At 36.1% G+C, this 19070-nt stretch overlaps 1 protein-coding gene across 1 annotated transcript in view; it reads right to left on the bottom strand.

Moving 5' to 3' along the window:
* Window positions 1-19070, bottom strand: part of LOC150081830 (homeobox protein cut-like) — a 323211-nt gene that overhangs the window by 81248 nt on the left and 222893 nt on the right. Inside the window, exon 7 of the mRNA XM_090379744.1 lies at window positions 4518-4852. Within this exon, the coding sequence (XP_090235870.1) occupies window positions 4518-4852 (335 nt within the window). The remainder of the gene's footprint in view (window positions 1-4517; window positions 4853-19070) is intronic.

A 19070-nucleotide genomic window follows, 5' to 3' on the forward strand; every position in this document is an offset into this window, starting at 1 on the left:
GCAATGGCTCCCAGCAGTCTCTGAAATACCATGCATCTTGTTTTTCAGGCTTCTGCTCATTCTAATAGAAGCAGTGCAAGAATCTCTTTCACCTCTGCCAGTGGCTACTGTCAATCTATTGGTCTTTGTCTCCCCCCAAGCTAGCAGTTTTCCGACCCACCTAACACTGCCTCGATAGCATCAGCAAATATTCTTGCAAAAAAAACTTGCTATCTACGACTGAAACCAACTAACTCAGCCACGGAGTGAAAAAAGCCCACTAAATTTCTTCGCGTCATCGACGGGATTCGAACCCGAGCCTTTTCCACCAGGTGTGGGGAGGACGGTGACGATACCACTGTGCTACCCACACAGATCTTCAAGAAACTCTTCTTGAATAAATCCTTCTCCACTTAAAAAATGAGTAGGGCTGGGGCAGATTTTTTAAGGGGTGATGAGAAGATCCCCATATTTGACAATGCTGGCAGGGATGCAGTTTTTGTTTTATCAGAGTCAGTTTCTGTAACAACACCCTTATTATGAGTTCTGCATTCTCTAGTAGCTTTTAGTTTAAAGTCATTCAAATTTTCCTTCATGTCATCTTGGCTTGTACCCAAGATGACAAATTGGATCATTATAGATTATAGAGTTTTCACCTGCCTTTAAAATATACTGGAGATAATCACCTAAAATACTAATCTTCTGTTTAGCACCATTACTTAACTGCAATGGTGGCTACAGAGGAAGAGATGGTCTTTAATTTAGGTGCTGGGGAACTAGGTGTACCCATCTGGGGTTGTTTCTTGTGGTTTGAGCTTGGACCATTCATAATCATTCTTCAAACAGTGAATGATGTGCATTCATTGTTCCAAATATACCGGCATTTTGGACAATTCAACGCTTCCCACTCTGCAGCAGGAGAATTGAGAGGGTGCTTCTTTGCTTCATCATGAAAATACACCACGACATACTGCATAGCCTGTACTTGGTTTGAAGACATAAGGGTATAAAAGCTTCATTTCACCACCAGCCTTGGCGCTTTAATCCTATTGGTCACCTTTGGGATGAATTGAAATGTCAACTTTAGGCCACCACTTCAGCAATCAACAGCTGAATTCATTTCTATGTTGAAAGTGGAATGGGCCAAAATACTTAATTTTTTTTTTTTTTATCGAAAATTGGTTTAGTGTCCAGTGATGAGAGTACAGTATGTAATTAAGGAAAAGTATGGGCTGACACATTATTTAATTTTCTATACAATAAAGGTTCTTTGAAAAATGCAGGTGTCCAGTTACTTGTGACAATGTAGTATACGTGTGCATGCATAATTCTTGAAATTCTGTGTACCTAATAGTCTTATTAAGTTGAAAATGGAATTAACAGAAAGATAATAGTTTTGTGTTTATATATTACATTTATTTTTTAATTTTCAGCAGAATTAAAAAAAAAAAAAAAAGTTTTGTTTCATTGAAAATAGCAATGTGGGAAGAAGGAAAAAAAAAAAAACACTTTTAATATGTTGAGAGGACTGTCTAATCCCCAATGATCTTCTACCTGTAAAGTTAGGAAGAGTTATTGGGATTTTCCTGTTTAGGTAAGTATTTTAGAATAAATATTTAGTGATTAGTGCTCAATGCATAAAAATATTTTAATCTAAGGTTTAATATTTAAATTTATTAAATTCATAGATTAACAAAAATCCAATAAAATCTGCAGATAGTGTATGAGGACTGATAGATGGGCCTCAGAAAAGGCATTGCTAGTCTGGTCATCTGATGGCCAGATAACAGATGATGTATTCCACTCAAAGCTATCTAAATTTAATAGTATATGGGTGAAATGCATAACTAATCCAGTATAAATTTTTAGTTAAATACACAGATATTAGAACAATTGCCTACCCCTTTTTTTTTTACAATATGACATTAGTAACTTTATTTATTCCATTCCATATACAATTTCTATAAAAAAAAAAAATAAAATAAAGAAGTAGCTAACTCGTGAATGGAAGAAAGGCAAATACATACTATGTTTCTCTCTCCAACAACCATTTGGGTTTCCATTTCCTAATGTTTGCAAGCAGAAATGTATATTGATCAACTTGTAGGATAGATCTACATGCACACAATGCCACATTTTTCTCATTTGATATTTGTGCAGTCTTCTATATTTTTCATATTTAAAACTAACTTTGTGTAATTTTTTGGTTTCATTAATAAATAAATTTTTAGGACTGACTGTAGGATTCAATATGGAATTCAGAAATCCATATTGCCAATTATTAATTCTGTTCTCTGGGAGTTAAACTTACTTAATATAATACTTTTTAACATAATAAATTCAGTTGATAACATCTCATGTGACTAAATTAATGCAATTCACATTTAATTAATTAATTTAAATGGTTTTAAATTTCCAAATTTTTGATATAAAAATAAAAAATATGTTTAATAAGTACGACAATTAATTAGTTAAATATCATGCATTGTTATATTCCAAGCAAAATTTAGAAAAAAACAGAAATCAGAATAAAAAGAAAGCTGGCCACATGTCAAGTGATCATTTTTGTTATGATGGGATGCAAATACTGGTGAGTTAATTGATATTGAAACCAATATTTGCAGTACCTCCCTATAAAATAGATACCTTGTCATAATCTCTCTTTATATAGGTACAAACAAGGTAAAGTGCAGCCATTACAACCCACTGCAGGATGGAAGCCTCCTCAACGATTCATTTTGAGGGAAATGGACCATAATCTGTCATGCTGGTCCAGTGCAGGTTGGCAGATCAACCATATTTAGCAGTCAGGGGCTTGAACCTCAGTCTACTCAAGGAGCGTGTGATACTGCACTCCTGCTCCTGACCACTCAACTATGGAGGCCTCCATAGCCAAGTGGTCAGCAATCAGTATTAAACATCTTCTCTTTATGTAGAAGGTGTTTAATACAACCTGGCAACATAGCATATTTTGTGATCTATACAGTTTTGGGTTGCAAGGTCATCTTTCAAAATTCATTCAAAGCTTTCTAAGCAACAGACCCTTCCAAGTTTGTTTTCTTAATGTATTTACTATTACATACATCCAAGAAGAGGAAGTTTCTCATATTTCATACTGTTTACACTTAACCATACACATGTGATGTTATTTCCAAAATGTGCAAAGTAATTAATAAACTAGAGCTGTCAATTATATTAATAATGGATATCAGTTGTCTGTTCAGAAAATGGTTCAATCCATTTTTGCAGTAAAATAAAATGACCCTCATCTAGAAATCACCTCAAATTCAAAACAAATTCCTTTTCTAGGAGTTCCTTGGTACTTTTATAAACTCTAAATTAAACTTTTTAGATCATATAAAATATCTCTGTACAGTATGAATGCTGAAAACACAGTCATGGGAAGCTAATCATCAAGCAAGTTACACTTATATTGACTTCCCCCCCCCCCCCTTTTTTTTTTCTTTTTTTTTTTCTTTTTTTTTTTTATGATCAAAGTCAGATTATGTCACCTAATATCCCATATATGATTTGGCTAGAAAAAACAATCATACTTTTGTGCAATACAGAGCAAGTAATTTCGATTATTACAGTATATTGTTTTAACCTTCATATAAAGACTTCAAAGTTCTGCTAAGCAGACAGATTGCATTTAAAACTGATTATCCAAAATATTCTTGGTACCAACAGTTTGGATAACCAAGGATCTGCTGCATAAAGAATATAATGCTCCATTCAATAATTGTTATTATTTTTTGCTTTTTTTGTCATTAATTATATTTCTTTTCTTCTAACTATGCTGTTTTAATATTTATAACTTTATAATAAATTTATCTCTGATATGATCCTCTGCTCCCCATGACATCTATAAATTGTTATTTATTTATTTTAAGGGAAAGGTCCATTAAATTATTAAATTGTAGTTTACTTCAAAATTAAAATATGTTTCTAAAAAACATAGGTGGCTCACATATGATGATAACCAACTAAGTTTTTCTGACCATAATTTTTCCCTTCTTTGAGTGGAATATACTATATTTTATATTTTAGTATAATTACACAAAAATTTTCTAAGGTATATATGATATTTATAAAACTGTGTGAGAGTTCTCTGTGAATATTTATTTTGTGGGACTTCCTACTACATCAATGTAGCCAAGTAAAAATCTCAAACTACTAATCACTTACCCTCCCTAAGAATGCACATTACAATAAGCAAGTATTTAATTAAATACAGGCAAATATAATTAAATGTAATTAAATATAGGTAAATATGTGCTAGTGTTTCCCTGTAGAAATCTGCAAATGCAGCAATTGAAAATCTGTTAGAAAATAAATTGTGTAACATTGTGCTATATACATATGACTGGCTATAAGATGTAAATATAACTCATCACCATATATATATGTTGAGAAAGAAAGAAACAGACAAACAAACATCAGGATTTCATAATAAAATTAATGAAATTTATTGTTAACTTTAAACAGAGTTAATTAATTTTATATATTTTTTATTATTAATATATATATTACTTTACCTTTTGTCCAATGTTATGAACAGTTAATGTTTCTTTAATCTTGGAAGTAATACTTTGAGTGTCAAGATCTGTTGTTACAGCTGCCATTTCATAAACTGAAGGCTGAACATATGGCAGACAGCGTGTATGTCCTCTTCTATTATTTCTGATACCAGTAGCATTAGGAGGTATATTTCCTGGGTAACTCTGTACAGTTAAAGGAACCACAGAATTGTCAGAGGTGGGAACAGACTGTGGAGATCCATTATGAGAAGTAATGTTATTTGTTGGTCTGCTTTCTGGTGTTCTGAATCCTGTATGAACTGAGTCTGAAACTTGATTAAATTTTGAAGAACCTGTAGGAAGTTTTATTTAATTTAAAAATGTAAAAGGGGAATAAAAACAGTGCAGTAATAGCAGTAGTTAGGTAAATTTAATTTTCCTGTTTTCACAACATATTTATAATATAGGCAGTTTTTTTGCAATATAAAAAAAAAAAAAAAAATACTGCATCTTAAAATGTCATTTTTTATTCTAAGGGAGAGTTTGTTGTTTTTAGCACTATTGAACCATATAATATATATATATTATTAAATGACTTTTTATGATAATCTTTTTATAATAATTTCATCATAAATAGTCTTTTGAGATTAATCTCTATAAGTTATAGAGGGTGAGCATAATTTAAGTTCACCTATATGAGTGGACCGTAGCTGAAATGGTTCATCACAGAAAAGTGACATTTTGAATTGGCAAGATACATATGATGGTGAAGAGAAATTTACCATAAAAAGTTTCTGAATAACACCAGCAGGGAAAATTGTGGTACCAGCATTACACAGCACGAATTTCAGTTCAGTCCAGGTCAAGTAATATGCAAAGATGAACCATCTTACATGCAAAGGAATTAAACTGATCAGTGAGCAGAAAGCAAGAATGCACTGTAATAAGCAAATGAATATATTGAAATGGAATTCATTCGTGAAACCAGTGTGCTAGAGAAGAGTGACTCGAATGATGGCTGTTATTAGGAAAGATTGGTAATTACTTGTAAAACTGTTTACCACTAAAAACCATCACTACTTATAGAATTTAAGCCAATGAAAGATCCAAAGAGCATCCTTTAGCAGTTAACATTTTAATAAAAATTATTCAAAAATGTGCAGATTCTGGCCACCCAAACATGTAACACTGACAGAAAGGGGAAAAAAACTGCTCCTGCATTGCAATTTAAGAGGCACAGAGAATGCAGCACATTGGGTATGGCACACTTAATAGTTTGTAAAGTGTTCAGAAATAAAATTTAGCATTAGTATTAGTAGAGACATATGGTACAAAAAAGCAAGCTTATGTAGCATTAGCCAAAAAAACAAAAAAAACCCCTTCCCATTTCACTCATCCATTCACTCCAAAAGTGTCTATTTCAGCCTTGAATTTATTTAAGCTGTCAACTTCCACAATGACAGAAAGAAGTTTGTTCCAGCAATCAACACCCACTGGTTAAAGGCAAACTTCTGCATATTTATTTTACAACTGTCTTTCCTCAATTTCAAATTTATGCCCCCTCAGGTGCAGAATCTGAGCAAGAAGAAGAATCCCATCAGTATTGAGCTTGCTCAAACCATTCAAGACCTTATACACCTCAATCAGATCACTTCACTGGTACCTAGTCTCCAGATGCTGCAATTTGCAGTATCTGGAGACTAGGTACCTGTGAACTTAAGCCTATCTTGGTAACAGCAACCCTTTGCCCATCTCTGTACTCATTCTAGTAGCTCAACATCTTTAATAAAATGAGGCCTCTAGATCTGAATGCAATACTCAATGTGTAGCCTGACCATTGCCTTATACAAGAGGATAATCACTTTCTTGTCCCTGCTAGCAAAATTCCTATATATCATTGACAAGACCTCCATGAGCTACTCTTCAAACTGCCTACACTGCTTAGAAAACTTCATATCTGATTGCACAATTACCCCCGAGTCTGTTCATTTTCCACTACCCTGAGTGTAGTGCCACCTCAGATGGTATGTTACTCTAGGATTACTGCTACCCATATGCAGTACTTTGCATTTGTCAATGTTAAATTTCAGTTGCCATTTCTCATTCCATCTGCTCAACTTTTCTAGATCCTGTTGCAGTAGCTTACCGTCCCTACTGTCACACCACCACCAACCTTCATATTGTCTACGAACTTGGTCATTAAGCCTGATATACGTTCATCAATATCATTGATAAATACAGAAAACAACAATGCGCCCGACACAATGGACTAATGTTATTAGAGGAATTCCTCTAATAACATTAGTCCATGAAGAGCAGTGTCCATTGATTACCACTCTCCGTCTTCTCCCACTCAACCATCCTTTTATCCATTGTAGCAACTTGCCCTTAAAGCTATAATGCTCCAATTTGTACAGTAGTCTTCTGGGTAACGGTATCAAAAGCTTTCCTAAAATCCAAGTATATGATATCAAAATTATTTTTTGCATCCGGTTTCTTTGTGACTACATAATAGTATCCAATCAAATTGGTCATGCAAGACGTCCCCTTAACAAACCCATGCTGTGTCTGAACTATAACTGCAGTGTTGTCTAGATGATCCTGAAGCACTTCTTTAACCAGTGACTTCCTTATTTTCCCTGGAATAGAAGTTAAACTAACAGGTCTGTAATTACTTGTCACCTTTTGATTCTCCTTTGTGAATTGGGGATACGTTTCCATATCTCCAATCTGTGGGGACCTCCCCTGAGTCTAAGGATGCCCTCATAACCATGGGTAAGGGCATGCTTACTTCCTTTGCTGCCTCCTTTAATATAACCAAATAGTTCCCATCCACCCTAGGTGCCTTATGTTTAACTTCAGCAATTTCTCCTCCACTTTTCTCTCAGTTATTACAAAATCATTTAATTCCTTGTTATGGTTTGATAAGCTTCAGGCCTCCATTTCCCTGCAGAATTCCTCATGTGTGAATGTAGATGCAAAATACTCATTCAGTCTGTCAGCTATCTGAGCAGAATAGTCAACAACTGAACCATCAATATCAAGTGGACCAATCTGATTCATCCCCTTCCTTCTAGAGTTTTTATAAGTAAAGAAGTCTTTACTGCTTTTTCTTTGCATTGTTTGTCAAAGATTTCTTGTAATCTGCCTTTGCTTTCCTAACCTTCTTTGTGACTTGATTACAGACTATCTTATATCTACTGTAGGCATCTGTATCTCCTGAAAATTTATATGGGTCTCATGCAATTTTCTTCTCTGCCACAAGTCTCATTAGTTCATCTGACACCCATTAACTTATTAGTAATGCAAGTGCACAGTAAATGTTTGCACTTAAGCCTTGCATGCATGAAAATCAGATACATTTCTATGGAACATGTTACGGATGAAAAAAGTGCCTTTTTTGCATGGTGATGAGAACAAACACAACTGCAGAATGTGGACAAAGGAAAATTCTGTTATGCGAAGTACAACTGCAGTTATCAAAGTCACTGTACGGTGTGAGTTCAGTATTGAATTGATGACTAGTTCATACTCTTTTTTTAAGAAAATGCCCAAATCTGACAAGTTCTGAGAATCAGCATCACTGCTTACCAACTCATCATTCCACAACAACAATAGTGTAGAAATCTTCCGACCAATGTTCATGCATGATGATACACCACTGCATATTGTTAAACTAGTTGGTCACCACACTCATCAGATCTGACTCTCTGTGACTTAGGATACGGGGCTCTATAAAAACTAATGTTTATCAACAAACATTTCTTTCTTGGCAGAGTTGAAAGCCAGCCGTTATGCAGCATGGAAGCAACACCATTCCAGATAAGCTACATGCTCCTATTAAAAATTTTATCCTTCACTGCAACATGTTATTGAAAAAGATGGACACATGGAATATGAACATCACTAAATTGTGTGATGCTGATACAATATTTTTCACTGGTGGTGTTATATAGAAACATTTTGATGGTGAAGTTTTTTCTCTTGCTCATTATTTCTTTTACACATTCTAAAGTTCACTGTTTTTGATGAACCATTCCAGCTAAAGATCTATCAGTGTAGGTGAACTTAAAGTATGCTTACCCTGTGTGTGTACACAGACTGTGGAATATTAATTATCCATATTATTATTATTATTATTATTATTAGCATATGGTGCAAGGAAACCTATGGCTTATGCTGCACCAGCTAAAAAAAAAAAATCTCTGAATTACCCTGAGAGAGAGAGAGAGAGAGAGAGAGAGAGAGAGAGAGAGAGAGAGAGAGAGAACAAGAATCAGAAGGGAATCAACAAGAAAGAGAAGAATGATGATATCCAGCTCGGCACCCTGTGTGTGCCTTGCCCATACTCACCAGATGTGAGTTCTTGGGGGTAGATTTAACCATGCATTTGATTGTCCATGTGGAACCATCCTTTTTTTTTTTTTTTTTTAAATATCATTTAACTTTTTTTGTCTTAACAGTATTGCTTTTTATTTTAATACTTATTAATTTTCATAGAGGCTAGGAGATAGTTTAATGTCAGCTTGCCATAAAGATTACAGTATTCATAAAAAAATGTATCAGGGGTTTGTGGTAATGTTGAACCTCCTGCTACACATTTTTTCATTGAAAAAAATTGCAAAAGATGAAATGGCAGTAACGTGTTACTGTTTTTCTTCACTGAAAAGATCTTTTAATTATAAAAAGGTACATACAGGAACTCCCCGACTTACGTAAGGGTTGCATTCCGCAGAATACTACGTAAGTCGGAATTTCCCACATGCTTGTGCTGCACTTGCAACTGTACTCGCTGAATTGATTGAATCAAAAAAGTAACGTTCGACAAACACGTAAATAGAATTATTTATTGTATTTATTCAATTTTTTATCTCATGTGCAGGAAAAATTACAAAAGCGTGCAATTTAAAAAAATTTCTAAATTATAAAATTACAAACAAAGAGAGACAAGCATAACGTCAGTAAGTTTTATCTCTCAAGCATTGTTGCCAGAATCGACATCTTCAGCTGATAAGTATGCTGCTGCGGAGGTTGAGGGCTGTGGAAATTTAGAAGGGGTCGGCCATTCAACCTTACGAAAGAACATATTAATGGATGACTGGACAGTGGCTTTTTTCTTTTCATCATAGATTTCTTTGTAGCAAGCAAGCATACCTTTCACCCCTCCATTAACTTTTAAGAATCGTTCGCTGTCAGGATAAATCTTCTCAAACCTCGCCATTGCCAATGCAATTTCATGAAATGCCATTGCCATCTCTCTCTCTGGTGATAAAGCATCTCGGCTCTTCATTTGGTTAATCTTGAGCTTCGTCAGCATTTTCTTCTTTCACTATCGCTGCCTGCAAGTCAATAAGTTCTTTGTTAGATAATTCCTTCTCTTCTTCCTCTATTAACTCCTCCACGTCTTTGTCTTCAACCTCTAACTGAAGTAGCTCTGCAACCTTTACAATCTTATGTGTAACCTCTTCATATGATTCATCTTTTTCAAATCCTTCGAAGCCTTTTACATTCCATGGGCAATTTAAACAACTTTTAGTAATTTCTGCCCAGGCCTTATTAACATTTAAGATGCCGTGGTAAATATTGCAAGATTTCCAAAAGTCTCTTAACGTAAAATTTTTTTCATCATCTACTACAGACAATGCCTGAGCAAATGCTGTGCGTAAATAGTATGATTTTAAATTTGAAATAACACCCTGATCCATAGGTTGGATGAGTGAAGTCATGTTTGGCGGTAGAAATATGACTCTCACGTTCGAATTGAAATCATCTAGATGCGTAGGATGTCCAGGATCATTATCTAATAGAAGCAAAATCTTGAAAGGAACATCGTTGTCTTTACAATATTTTTCAACCTCGGGAATGAAGCAGCATTTAAACCAATCCTCAAAGAGAGATATTGTTATCCATGCTCTCTGGTTCGATCAGAAATGCACGGGTAGGGTGGCTTTATTGATGCCCTTAAATGCACGATTTCCAGAATGGTGCACAAGCAGTGGTGTTAATCTGTAATCTGCTGCTCATTAGCCCCAAGCAAGACCATGGCCCTATCTTTTGACACCTTGAAACCTGGCATTGTATTTTCGTCTTTGGCAATGTACATTTGATCCGGCATTTTTTTCCAATACAGAGCAGTGTCATCAATGTTAAAAATTTGCTGCATTGAATAGCTGCCTTCATCAATAATTTTTTCCAACACATCACAAAATTTCTCTGCAGCTGCAGAATCGGCACTGGCGACTTCACAGCATACTTTAACGTTGTGCACTCCAGAACGATGCTTGAACCTATTAAATCACCCATTGCTTGCCATGAACTTAGGTTGAGGTTGGCTTTATTTATCCTTAATATCTTCATAAATAATTGTTGCTTTTGCTTGAATGGTCATTATATTCAGGGGCATTCGCTTCTGAATCTGAATTTCCATCCATATTATTAACAGCTGTTCCATCTTTGATATAGCAGCTGAATGCTGTTTTGTGATCACGTTGATCTTAAGTTTGTTGATCCTTTGATATGTTCTTTTATACGTGCACCATCCTTTAAAATAGTATTCACTGTTGAAGCAGCGAGACCTAATTCCCTTGCAATAGATGACAAACTTTGTGCTGCTTTGTACTTCTTAATCATTTCGCTCTTCATTTCTAAATCAGTTTTGTTTCATTTCCTGGCAAAGCCAGCACTTGCACTTTCCATTTGTCCCTTTCCCTTCATCATTGTAATACAGAAAATAGGAATGAAGAGAAGTTTCTGAAAATTTGTTTTTTATATGACTGAAGATTTCAGTGAAGGAGAACACATTTCACTATAATAGCATAAACACTCTCTCAATTGCAGTATCGATATTATTGCAAATGCAATAAGATCGAGTTTACTACCCATTTATAATTAGACGCACTAACAGAATACCCAATAAACCAGAAAGTGCAAATTATTTTTATTGTTTTATGGTCATTACCTCAAGAAACATGCTTTAGAAAAAATCACAAAAGTGTTCAAAATTGATTCTTATGATGGGAACATATGATAACGATGAAAGGGTAGTGCAATTTCCATTATAAATATGACCTTTTAGAGAGATAAATAGCTTAGTAATATAGCGAAAATTTCAACTTCCAAGGTCTTGGAATGAATTACAAAAAAAACAATGTGTTATTGGGTTCATATTATGATATTTTCGTGATACCTCCATTTATACCTACAGGATGCAAAATACGTTTCCATGATTGTTTTAAGTTTGCACCGGCTGGCAAAATCTTACATAAAGGCGAATTTCTTTAAGTCAGATATTACGTAAGTCAGGGAGTTCCAGTATAAGATTCACATACTTTTTCTTTATAAAATACAAGAAAACAAGCTGCCAGCATTTCAAGGCCATGTGGGGTCCTCACAGCTTGTGCAAATACATGGGCTATTAGGATTACTAAGAATAAAAATAGGTGCATGTATACTTCTGTGTACCTTAATTCCAGGAGCATAATGAATAAATTTCATGAGGTTAAAGTACTGGTCAAGCCATCAAAGGCAAACATTTCTGGGGATATCAGACACATGGTGTTACGTGGACATAAGGGATACAGAATTTGTACACGGGAATATAATTTATACAAAAAAGGACAGGAGAGGGGTTATGTTCTTATTTATAAAGCAGATGGAATCTAAGGCACTGCATCCAGTTGTACAGAAAGGATAGGAAGGGAGAAGAGGTTATGCTGTTAGGTAAGAACAAAATCTAAGGAAGTGCATCCAGTTGACTGATATAGATGGACAGTACAATGCTAGTCAGTTTGGTGTGACATAAGCACTGGGAAAGCAAAAATAAGGGTAGGAGTTTGTTATTGGCCTAATGACTTTGATGTGTACAATGAACAACTATACAGAGAAATAGAGAATGTCTTATATTGGGGGATTTTAACTTCCCAGATATTGACTGGAACTTGTGGATTTATTGGATGATTGTTTTCTACAGCAGCATATTCGAGAGGCAACCAGAGGGAGTAATATTGATCTGATTATCAGCAGTGATTTTCATGCATTAAGAATTTACAGATAAAGGAACCCATTAGGTGGTAGTGATCACAGTATACTAACATGGAATTTACTTAAAGAATTAACTACCATGAAGGGTAAAGGGAAGGGTTTTTGCTTTCTTAAAGGTGACTACAGTGGTCTCAGAGATTTTTTAAATTCTATACAGTGGGACCAACTGATGATGTTACCAACAGCAAATTCTAAATGGGAAGCATTTATGGAATTAATCTTGGAAGCTACTCGGCTTTTCATACCAATTAAGAAATACTGTTTAAAGTTTAGACCCAAATAGATGTCAGATAAATTAATGAGACTTGCGAGAAAGAAGAAAAATGCATGGGATGTATATAAATTGTCAGACAACTCAGAAGCCTATGGTAGATATACACTAGTCTGTAATCAAGTCACAATGTAGGTTACACAAGCAAAGGCAGATTATGAGAAATCTTTGGCAGAGAATGCAAAGAAAAACAATAAAGAGTTCTTTACTTATACAGGGTGTCTCAAAAATACACGGCATAATTTCAGGAATGAGTTCCTCATATGTAGACACTAAAAATATTTTAAATCAACATAGTTCCAAAAATGCTTGGTTCCCGAGTTATTAACCGGAATGTCTTATCTCCCACAGGTGATTTCCTTCATCCCAAGGTAATGACAGAATCTGGTAGTTTTCCATTCTGACCATGTACTCAAATCTGGAGCAAGCAGATATGCATTTTATGTACGGTTTGGTGGATAGCAATGCTCTGGAGGCTCGTCATTTGTACCACGAAAGGTTCCCAGAACAAAGATGTCCAGACAGGAAAAAGTTTGAAGGTATCCATCACCGCCTTTGTGAACATGGGACCTTTACACCTCTTGCTGCGGACAGAGGCTGACCAAGATCTACAACTCCTGAAGTAGAGGAGGAGATTTTGGATGTTGTCCTCTGTCAGCAGCACGAGGTGTAAAGGTCCCATGTTCACAAAGGCAGTGATGGATACCTTCAATTGTTTTCCTGTCTGGACATCTTCGCTCTGGGAACCTTTCGTGGTACAAATGACGAGCCTCCAGAGCATTGCCATCCGCCAAACCATACATAAAATGCATATCCGCTTGCTCCAGATTTGAGTACATGGTCGGAATGGAAAACCACCAGATTCTGTCAGTACCTTGTGATGAAGGAAATCACCTGCGGGAGATATGACATTCCAGTTTATCAACAAACATGTTCGGAACTCATGCCATGTATTTTTGAGACACCCTGTATAAACTCTGAAAGGAAGGGGATGAATTAGATTGGTCCACTTAACGTAGATGGTTTGACTATTGATGATTCTACTCAAGTAGCTGATAAACTAAATGAGTATTCTGATCTACATTTACATATGGGGAGGGAAATGCCAGAAGTTTATCAAACTCTAACAGGGAGCAAAGTAATTTTGTAATAACTGAGAGCAAAGTGGAGAAGAAATTGTTGAAGTTAAACATAAGAAAGGCATCTGGGGGTGGATGGGATCTATCCAGTTATATTAAAGGAGGCAGCAAAGGAAGTAAGCAAACCCTCAGCCATAATTACGAGAGCATCAATGGACTTAGGGGAAGTTCCATGAACTGGAGATGTGCAAATGTATCTCCAATTCACAAAGGAGGCCAAAGAGTGACAGGAGTAATTACAGGCCTGTTAGTTTAACCCTATAACACCTGAATTTTTATTTTAAGAAAAAAAAAAATTTTCCCTTTTTTATTCTTTATTTCCATAGTTATTAAAATATAAAAACTAAAATATTTAAAAAATGTCAAATTTACAATTTTTTTCATATTATACTAAATCGTCACATTTGTCCTTGGATTAATAATACATGCATATAGAAAAATTAAATGCACCTTCATTTCTATATTATTTTTCATCTTATTTCATTGATTTTTTTAATAAAAAAAGACAACAGACTGAAAAATTAATTTATTTACAAATAATTATAATGTAATACAAAAGATAATTATTATTTATAATTATTTTGTAGGAAATTCGACAAAGCAATTTTTTGCTTTTGTGATACAGAGATGCACTTTGCACTTGCTGCAGAAAAATACTAAGGCACTCTTGCAATTAACATTTTTACATCTGCCTCTGTCTGTGACCTCAGGATAGTGGTGAAGACCATCCAAACGGATATCTGCTCCAGGGATACTTTAGGTGGCGGGACCTCTATGCAGCAACATAGCGTCAGTGGTGTCCTTAACAACCCTGCCAACCTTTGTATCATCTGCAAACTTGGACATTAAACTTGATATCCCATCATCAATATCATTCATAAACACCGAAAACAACAACGGACCCAACACTGAACCCTGAGGAACTCCACTAATAACATTAGTCCACGTTGAGCAGTGTCCATTGATTACCACTCTCTGTCTTCTGCCACTCAACCATCCCCTTATCCATAGCAGCAATTTGCCTCCAATGCCACACTGCTCCAATTTGTGCAGCAGTCTTCCATGTGCAACAGTATCAAAAGCCTTTCTAAGATCCAAATATATAATATCAAAGTTATTCCCTGCATCCAGTTCTTTTGTGACTACATCATAGTATCCAATCAAATTGGTCAGGCAAGACCTGCCCTTAACAAAAACATGCTGCGTCTGAGCTATAACTGAATTCTTGTCTAAATGATCCTGCAGTGCTTCTTTAACCAGTGCCTCCATTAATTTACCTGGAACAGAAGTTAAACTAACAGGTCTATAATTACTTGTGTCAGCCTTTGATCCTCCTTTGTGAATTGGGGTTACATTTGCACATCTCCAGTCTATGGGTACCTCCCCTGAGTCCAAAGAAGCTCTCATAATTATGGCTAGGGGTTTGCTTACTTCCTTTGCTGCCTCCTTTAATATAACTGGATAGATCCCATCCACCCCAGGTGCCTTTTTTATGTTTATCCTCAACAATCTCTCCTCCACTTTCCTCTCAGTTATTAGAAAATCATCTAGCCCACTGCCAATGTTTACTTCACCTACATCATTCTCCTTCCTGAATAACTCCTCATGCGTGAATGTAGATGCAAAATACTCGTTTAGATTGTTAGCCACCTGAGCAGGATCCTCAACTGTTGAACCATCAATATCCAGTGGACCAATCTGATTCATCCCTTTCCTTCTTGAGTTTAAATAGGTAAAGAACTCTTTTCTGTTTTTCTTTGCATCCTTTGCCAAGGATTTTTCGTAGTCTGCCTTTGCCTGCCTAATCTTCTTTGTGACTTGGTTACAGACCAACTTATATCTATCATAGGCTTCCATGTCACCCATTAATTTGTATGTATCCCATGCATTTTTCTTCTCTGCCACATGTCTCATTAGTTCATCTGACAACCATTTAGGCCTAAACCTTGAACAATATTTCTTAGTTGGTATGTAAAGCCTGGTAGCCTCCAAGATTAGTTCCTTGAATGCTTCCCATTTTGAGTTTGCTGTTGGTAACATCATCAGTTGGTCCCACTGTATAGAATTTAAATACTGTCTCAGACCATCATAGTCGCCTTTACGAAAACAAAAACCCTTCCCTTTACCTCTGATGGTAGTTACCTCCTTGAGTAAATCCCACTTCAACACACTGTGATCACTGCCACCTAGTGGTTCATTTATCTGCAGATTCTTAATGCATGAAGAATCACTACTGATAATCAGATCAAGAGTATTGCTCCCTCTTTTTGCCTCACGAACATGCTGATGTAGAAAACAATCATCCAATAAATCCACAAAAGCCTTGCTAGTGTGCGAGTGACCAACCCACAAATTCCAGTCAATATCTGGGAAATTAAAATCCCCCATTATAAGACTCTCTGATTTACTGGCCCACTCTATTTCCCTGTACAATATCTTATTATACTCATCAGAGTCATTAGGCCTATAGCACACTCCTACTCTCAATTTTGATTTCCCTATGCTTATGTCACACCAAACTGACTCGACACTGCCCTGTCCATTGATGTTGACTGGCTTCAGTTCCTTGGACTTTATGTATTTCTTAACTAATAGCATAACCCCTCCTCTCCTGTCTATCCTTTCTATACACATTGTATTCCCCAAATTCCAGTTCTGCATTCCTTATATCTGTGTGACACCACGTCTCTGATATCCCAACAATATCTGCCTTTGATGTTTTGAGCAATACCTCAAATTCATCAAATTTATTTACCAAACTCCTAGCATTGGTGTACTCGCAAGTATACATGCACCCGTTTCTATTCTTGGCTACCCTAACACAACCCATGTGTTTACTTGTACCGCAATGACTCCCAGCAAGTCTCTGAAATATCCTGCATCTTGTTTTTCAGGCTTCTGCTCATTTCAATAGAAGCAGTGCAAGAATCACTTCCACCTCTGCCAGTGGCTACTGTTAATCTATTAGTCCTTGTATCCGACCCACCTAACTCTGCCTCGACAGCATTAGCAAAAATTCTTGCACCCTTTCTATTTCCCTTCGATTTCTTGATGTAAATGGCTTTGAACTTGTAGGTGTTGGAACTGCTGCTTCACTCATTTCTTCACCTTCAAGAACTGAAGTTTGTAGCTCCTCTTCACTTTCATTACTAACCACAAGGTCTTCTAATTCATCTAAATCAGAATCATCGGGCATATACTCACTTCCTATAATAGAGAGAAAATAAATATTGTTATCAAAATAGCTTGACATCAATATAATAAAAACTTTACACTGTAACATATCAAAATTATCAGAATAAATATGTATTATAATTACCAATTTCATCCAAATTAGCATCTAGTCCCTTGTCTGAGTCTGTACTGCTTTCATCTGTCTCATAAGTCTGCCGTTTTCTGTAAAACGTTGCACAATCCATGATGTGTAGATTTGTCTTAGTAGGTTCAAAAGATGAACGTGACGATTTTGTTACATATAGAATATGTGTAAATATACAAGAAATAATATTACACCCTCACTATGGAAACCACTGTTTTGTGGATATATACAAAAAATATCAACACTATAATTTCGCTAGATTAACAGTTATCATAAAAAATGCTAAGCACCAAATGACCACTTAACCTTGAACACATAATCTGTGAAACACGTGCTATTAGTCAGCTATTTGCTGCTAAAATGTCTCTCTACTGTACAGTATTTGTACTAGTAAAGCGTAACGATTTTGTCGATATCGATGGTGGCTCCATAAACTTTCTATTTTCTGTATCAGATACATTATAATCAAACATTACGAAAATGTTGCACTCGGCGTTATAGGGTTAATTTCTGTTCCAGGGAAAATAATGGAGTCACTGGTTAAAGAAGCATTGCAGGGCCATCTAGACAAGACTGCAGTAATAATTCAGACACAGCATGGGTTTGTTAAGGGGAAGTATTGTCTGACAAATTTGATTGGATATTATAATATGGAGGCGCCTCTGTAGCCAGGTGGGAAGGAGCAGCAGTGCGTAGCACACGCTTCTTGATTAGACCGGAGTTCGAGCCCGTCACCACCAAATATGGAAGATGCGGAAAGGTCAGGGAATGACCACCGCATATCCCGGAGCAATTAGTTGCTAATGCTCCTAAAAACCAAATAACAAACAACAAACTATAATGTGGTCACAAAGGAACTGGATGCAAAAAATAATTTTGATATTATATACTTGGATTTCAGTAAAGCTTTTAATTGAAAGCGGTCTCTGTTCTCAGGATTCGTTATAGGAATATAATTCAGCTTTATGGAGAAGATGGATAAAACAACAAGTTTTGAGTAAAAATTGTTTAACATTAAAAGGAAACAAGTTAAAAAAACAAGCTAAAAATAAGATAAAAAATAAAGTAAATAGTCCTTCCTCAGTTGGGAAATGAGCATTATTATATAAAATAATAAAGAATATTAGGTGCCTGGTGGTGTGAGATGAAACACGTGACACAGGTGCAGATGGGAAGTAGAGGCTTGTGGTTGTAACTGCAATGCTTGGGTATGCTGCGTGTGTGTCAACATTTATCATTCAGGAGGATGTCTGCTTTGATGATGGGATGGATGCATCCTCCTCTGTTCTGGTTAAAGGCATCATGACAACACGAAATGTGGAGCGATTCCAACCAGACATGATGACGGTAGTAGTGGGATTGGTCAATAATCTCAATGTTGTGCCATGGGTCAATGTTGTGCTGGATAGACCAGAAGTGCTCCACAATCGCCAAGTATTCCAATTCCTTGGAACAAATTGCTCTTTCATGTTCGGAGATTTGACCTTAGAGTCTCCTGCCAGATTCACCAACATAGCCAGTGCAATCGTGGCAGAAAATGCGGTACACAAAACTGCTTTGCAGGGGGGGGGGGTATCAGTGTTTTTACCCTCGAGACGAGGGACTGCAATTTCCTGCCTAGAAGTTGCAAGCGCTTTATCCTGTAAGACTTTAGAAAGCTGTTGTGATAGGCCCGAGTAGTAGAGGATATGAGGTGGGGTCATTGCTACATGCAGTCCTAGGGTTTGCTGCACGGTCACGGGCCTGCAGGTCACATTTATCTAAGGCACTGGTAGGGTAGCTGCACTTAGTCAGGTCTGCTT

This window comes from Mastigoproctus giganteus, chromosome 8, assembly GCF_048544385.1.
Source record: "Mastigoproctus giganteus isolate SK-2022 chromosome 8, ASM4854438v1, whole genome shotgun sequence".
NCBI lineage: Eukaryota > Metazoa > Arthropoda > Arachnida > Uropygi > Thelyphonidae > Mastigoproctus > Mastigoproctus giganteus.